The sequence below is a fragment of the Cucurbita pepo genome, chromosome LG07 (assembly GCF_002806865.2).
Source record: "Cucurbita pepo subsp. pepo cultivar mu-cu-16 chromosome LG07, ASM280686v2, whole genome shotgun sequence".
In the NCBI taxonomy this organism is placed as follows: Eukaryota; Viridiplantae; Streptophyta; class Magnoliopsida; order Cucurbitales; family Cucurbitaceae; genus Cucurbita; species Cucurbita pepo.
The window spans coordinates 4,666,598-4,672,062 of NC_036644.1; the positions used below are offsets into that span (position 1 = coordinate 4,666,598).

Genomic DNA, 5,465 nt, shown 5'->3' on the forward strand with positions numbered 1-5,465 from the left:
ACCCCCCCCCCCCCCCCCCTTTTTCCTCTCCACACTAAAACATGAAAGATGAAGGGATAAATAATATATATAACCGGTAACGGAACACAAAAACATGAGAAATAAGAGAACCTGATGCAGTCTAGCTCTTTTTTGGAATATTCTATCTTCATAACTTCCAACGGCTTGAATGAAATGCTCCACTCTTCGCAAATTTGGCTGGCATAAAAACCACAGATACATGTTTCATGCCTGAGCTCACAGAAGGTATTATAAATATATAACATAAAATAAAGAAACAAAAAACATAATTACCTTGCTTCCATCAGTCAAGTACCCACCTAGTGCCCTAAATTCTTTCTTGTACACAGCTAATAGCAAGTTAATTGCACCCTGGAAATAAAGAATAAAAAAGTAAAGCCTCCATAGTAACTTACATAAATTGCTTCAAAAAGAATTTGCATAAATTGCCAATGTAAAACAATCTAAATTATTAGAATATTTATAATTTATGTGCTGCAAGAAAAAATGTCCCCTAAACATAATAACTTTTGGCTCGTATATCCATTAATAGATGATTGATAAGCCATAACTCTTAAGCTTAGGTTAAAATAGCTGGCAATAATCAACCTCCAAATAGAAATTCCACCGGATTTCTGTTTTTCGATCAACACTAATAACTCCTTTAATCCAAGTTCTGAGATCATCAATATTTTTTCTCCGTCAGTAGCAACATTNTTTTTTTTCATTCTTGATAGAGGCTAACAAGCTCAATGCTCACTTCCAAAAGAATTTCTTTTACCCTTAGATAAGAGCTGACAAGGTAACTGATATCAAGTATGCAAAAATAATCATAACAATAATAATAACAACAATGGAATTTCTCAAGTCTTGAAATAGAATAATTCCATTTGAAAGGCGACAAGACTTCATTAACTTATAAATTGGAAGTTCCAATATGTAATTTACCTCCCGAATCTCTAATGTGGGCATATGGGGTAAGAAGTCATTGCCAACAAAGAAACACATGAACACAAAATCATCCACAATGCGTTCAAGGTCGATTTCGAAGGGAACATTCGGAATACGCATTTCATGTTCCAAGTACTCTCTAAGTATCCAAATGTGGAGAAACTGCCCAACAAAAAGACCACAGAAAGTGAATAACAGCAATAAGGCATAAACAAGTTTTCCTATTATTCCACCAAAGTACACAAAACAAATATGTGGAAATCCTACCTGGTAAGGTTTTTTAACAACATTTTCACCTTTCTCATCAAACTCTCCAGCCTTTCTTTTCGCTTTACCCTCGCAGTCAGCTGCAAAATGACCCATCTGGCCACACAGAAAACATTTTTCTTGCTGTCCGGGAGTGAACACTACCTGAAGTTCATCAAGAACGAAGGTTGTAATTAGCTTATGGAATATAATGCACGTGTGTTGAGTATTTTAAATAATGAACAAGTGGCTTGTCCTCAGGCTGGGAGTGATACTTGCAAAGGTGCTAAATAACCAAATTCTTCATAAACTGTAGGAGCATAGCCAAAACACAAACCTCACGCAGAATTGAAAAATGGACTTCGTGAGTAGCCAAAGCCAACATTATCAAATCTGCATCCTGTAATTACAAAAACCAAGTGATACAACGGATTAAACAACCAGGTCACATAATCATGTGAATTAAATTACGGACACACATTCAAGAGACGTGTAAATTACATAAAAAAAAGCATGGAGAAAAAATATACCAAACCATACAGGCAGTGACGAGTATTTGGATCAAAACCAGGAAGATTTCTCTGAAGACGAATATAGGACATTATTTTGTGTTCTCCTTCCCCCGGAACATTGGCATCAGAAAGAATGACCTTCACATTTTAAAACTACCATCAAGCAGGGCAACAAAGGCCAAATTCGGCTTTGCTATTCAGTAAAACTGCAGTTTTTATTATACTGCAGTCATGTAAACTTACCTTAACATTTTTCCAACCAGGGTCATTGTTTAGTCTAAGATGAATGTAGTACTGTAAAGCAATGGACAGCACTGCCATAAAGTCAGTTCCAGGAGTGATCACATTGGAATCAAAAACTTGTGACTCCTGCTTTGGAGGAAGCTTCCGTCCCTCCCTCTCAAACTCTTCTCTTAGACGTGCCTCTTCAGCTGCCTATGGGAGAAAAACATAGCTTATCAAATGCTCATGCCAAGAGGTTATCTTTTTCGTACATGATAGTTCACATAAAGTGGATGCAGTAGAATACTTCAAACTATGCATCCCACAAAGGCAAGAAAAATAAATAAGAGAAGGAAATATCTTACATATGTTTTCTTATATGGAACATATTTCATTCAAATATTGAAAAATACAACAAGCATCCTCCAAAAGTGTTGCAACTAAAACTCCAACTGGAGGTAAGGAAAAAGAGGAGAGAGAAACATGAATGGAAAATACAAAATGCTTGCTCCAAACGAATTCTAACAAAACACTCCATCTGGAGGTAATAAAGAAGAAGGGTACGGTAAATGTAGTGCCTAACATCTACTAACTTTTAAAAATAACCTTGAGCTCTCTATAAATTTAAGACTCAATACCACCAAATCTAGAACTATGAAGTATAAATGAGGAACTAGCAAATCATCTAAAACATTTGGTAGTCAAGGAACTAAGTCATGTAATAGTCAGGAAGGTGGCCATAGAATATAATACAACGGCTGAAAGTTTTGGCTTACACCCCTCAACCTCAGAAAAGACTATAAACAAAAGTACATACTGCATCTGTGGCATCTTTTGCAGCTCTAAATCGCCGAGATCGTTGTTGATTCATTTTTGCCCTGGGGGCAACACCATCTACACAATCATTTCAACAGGAAATAAACAATAAGAACAGGCATTATCACACCTTTGTCTTGCCAATTTGTAGCAACAAAACACAAATAAAAACTACAAACTCACCTATAGCCATATATAGCAATTTTCTAGGCCGGACCATGACAAAAAGCCTATCAATGTAATCAAACATGCATTGAAATACCTCGCTAAAAGTTGTTGGAGAAGGCTGCATCAGTAAAAAATAACAATCAAGCCAACATGCACAAAAATGTTAGATTAGAAGGAAACTTCATATGTATTATGTTTTTCTTTTGAGCAGAGTAGACATGTTCCCATGTTCCTAAACTGAAAATACAATTTATATCAAGTCACTCGTGGACTGACCACATTAGTTGATTGAGAATCTCCAACTAACAGAAATCCCATTCATCATTAGTACGTTCACTTATTCTTGCATGAAAGATTACTATCCCAAATTTCTAGGATTATGTTTCTTCACTTGACATCAAATGAAAGAAATTCTTGATAAGGTTAGACATGGACTGACTATGTTATCTCCCTTGACATTGAAAGAAAATAGATCCTGACCACAGGGCCTAAATTCAATATGCCACACATTTACAATGCTATCTAAAATGAAAAACCACAATGTCACATCTACATGATGTCAGAGAGATAGAAGTCAAAGTGTATATCAAAGTTTACCCTATCTTCAGGATGGAAGCAAGGATGAATTATGCCATTCATGTCGAGGTAGAGGTTATCAAATTCAAGATTATTTGGATTGGGTTTGCTTGTATCAACTGGAATGGAAATGCCATCTATTACAACTGGTTCTTCCTCAATTACATCAACGACCACCAAAGGATACTTCTCCGCTAACCACCTATAGAAGGCCGGAACTCCCATCGCTGCTCACTTGGAGACTAGAGAGTTTCAAAATACTTTATGCAACACAACCTCAGCTGAGATAAAAATAATAATAATAATAATAAATAAATATTTATTCCTGTCACTAAAAATAGGTCAATGAGTTTTTGAGAGAATAAATATATACTTGTTTAATAAAACCAAAAAATTGCTTGCAAGATTTACAAAACATAAAAAGAAAAGGGGGTCATCAAAGGAATGAACCTCTCTTCAAGAAATATATATAGACACATATATACTTATATACTTTTTTTATCTCAAGAAAATTATGTCGGTATGACAGTGATTCATAGAACATATTGGATCAACATGTAGATGGTGGTATTCTTCTATTTGTCCTAGTGGTTCAAGTACCTGTCTGACATTTCTAACATTAAAATTGAAAAAACAAAATAATTATAAAAAAAAAAAAAACATAATCTCAATAATCTCACAATACTAGAAACCTGAACATGATTTACATTACAAGTTAGTGCCACTAATTTCATTCCAAAGTTCAACACAAATAACGCACTACAGGCAGCCCAATAGAACAATGCTCTAAAGTTCATACAAAACAATGTGCAATTGAAACCATATTTTTCCCGTTCGGTTTAATCAAATTCAATACTTGCAAGACTTGAGTACTTTTAGCAACTCTATATACAGCACTTGATTTCTCAGTAATATAAATGAGTTGGCATTGGCGACTGACAACAGATCAATGAGAGGAATCCTTCCGATGCCACATGCTCCAATATCATAACAAACCTTTCTACCGAATTAGCACCACAGTCAAGGACTCGGGAAAACAAAAGGGAAACTAAGAAAACGTGTACATGCTTCTATAAAACCCGTCTACGGGAATAGTGCGGTTCAATNAAAAAAAAAAAAAAAAAAAAAAAAAAAAAAAAAAAAACATTCATGGAATCTAGGGAAAAAGAAAAAGAAGGAAAAAAAAAAAAAAAAACCCCCCCTCGAAGTCGTCTCGATTCAATCTCCCAGTAAGGAATCCAAAAAGATAAAACAGTATCCTTGGTATCCAGAAAAAGACCTTTTAAGGTCCCTTGAGTCATCAACATTTATCATAAACATGAACGACATTGAATGGCAGGATTCTAAATAAAAATTGACCTAATCCAAATTTTACCCGAAGTTGGTTAAACTGAAGGAGACCACAACAGCGAGCGACAGAGAGCTAAACGGGGCAGGGGAAAACTGGAGTGAACCACAGCAATGGCAGCTGCAAAAGAAGGGGTGGTGAACCGTAAGTTAAGCGGCTGTAGCGAAGCACAGGTGTGGCGAGCCGGCGTGTGGTTGCAGCAGATATATATTTATATATATATATATATATATAGGGAGAGATAAGGAGAGAAGAAGGAAAAGAGGCGGTGGGGTGGTGCCGGCGAGCCGACGTGCGGCTGCGGCGAGGGCGGGAGAGGGAGACAAGAAAAGAATAAAGAAAATGCGTATGCCGTGAGGGATTGGTGGAGTGCGAGTGCGGTAAGAATGGAAGTGAAGAAAGAAATGGGGGAATGGGGAAAGAAGAAAGAGACGGAACGGTAGGGTTTAGGTTTTTCTTTCTTAAAATTACAATTCAGTCCTTATTACGTTTCTTTGACCTTTTAACCAACCATTTAGGACATTAATTATTCACAATTATGTAACAAAATATTTATATATATATATATATATTTATTTATTTATTTATTTAAATTAATAAATAAATAACTTATTATTATTAACGTA

General features: G+C 35.7%; 1 protein-coding gene across 1 annotated transcript in view; it reads right to left on the reverse strand.

Annotated features, from left to right (window-relative positions):
• The window catches only part of LOC111798477 (5'-3' exoribonuclease 3), an 11,271-nt gene extending 6,021 nt beyond the window's left edge, over positions 1 to 5,250 (reverse strand). The window contains exons 1-11 of the mRNA XM_023681648.1: positions 4,867 to 5,250; positions 3,513 to 3,772; positions 2,931 to 3,033; positions 2,749 to 2,825; positions 1,953 to 2,144; positions 1,728 to 1,847; positions 1,535 to 1,597; positions 1,219 to 1,362; positions 949 to 1,113; positions 295 to 372; positions 112 to 198 (exon numbers count right to left, since the gene is read on the reverse strand). Coding sequence (XP_023537416.1) covers positions 112 to 198; positions 295 to 372; positions 949 to 1,113; positions 1,219 to 1,362; positions 1,535 to 1,597; positions 1,728 to 1,847; positions 1,953 to 2,144; positions 2,749 to 2,825; positions 2,931 to 3,033; positions 3,513 to 3,716 — 1,233 coding nt within the window. The 5' untranslated portion in view covers positions 3,717 to 3,772; positions 4,867 to 5,250. The remainder of the gene's footprint in view (positions 1 to 111; positions 199 to 294; positions 373 to 948; positions 1,114 to 1,218; positions 1,363 to 1,534; positions 1,598 to 1,727; positions 1,848 to 1,952; positions 2,145 to 2,748; positions 2,826 to 2,930; positions 3,034 to 3,512; positions 3,773 to 4,866) is intronic.
• Between the last annotated feature and the right edge of the window lie 215 nt (positions 5,251 to 5,465).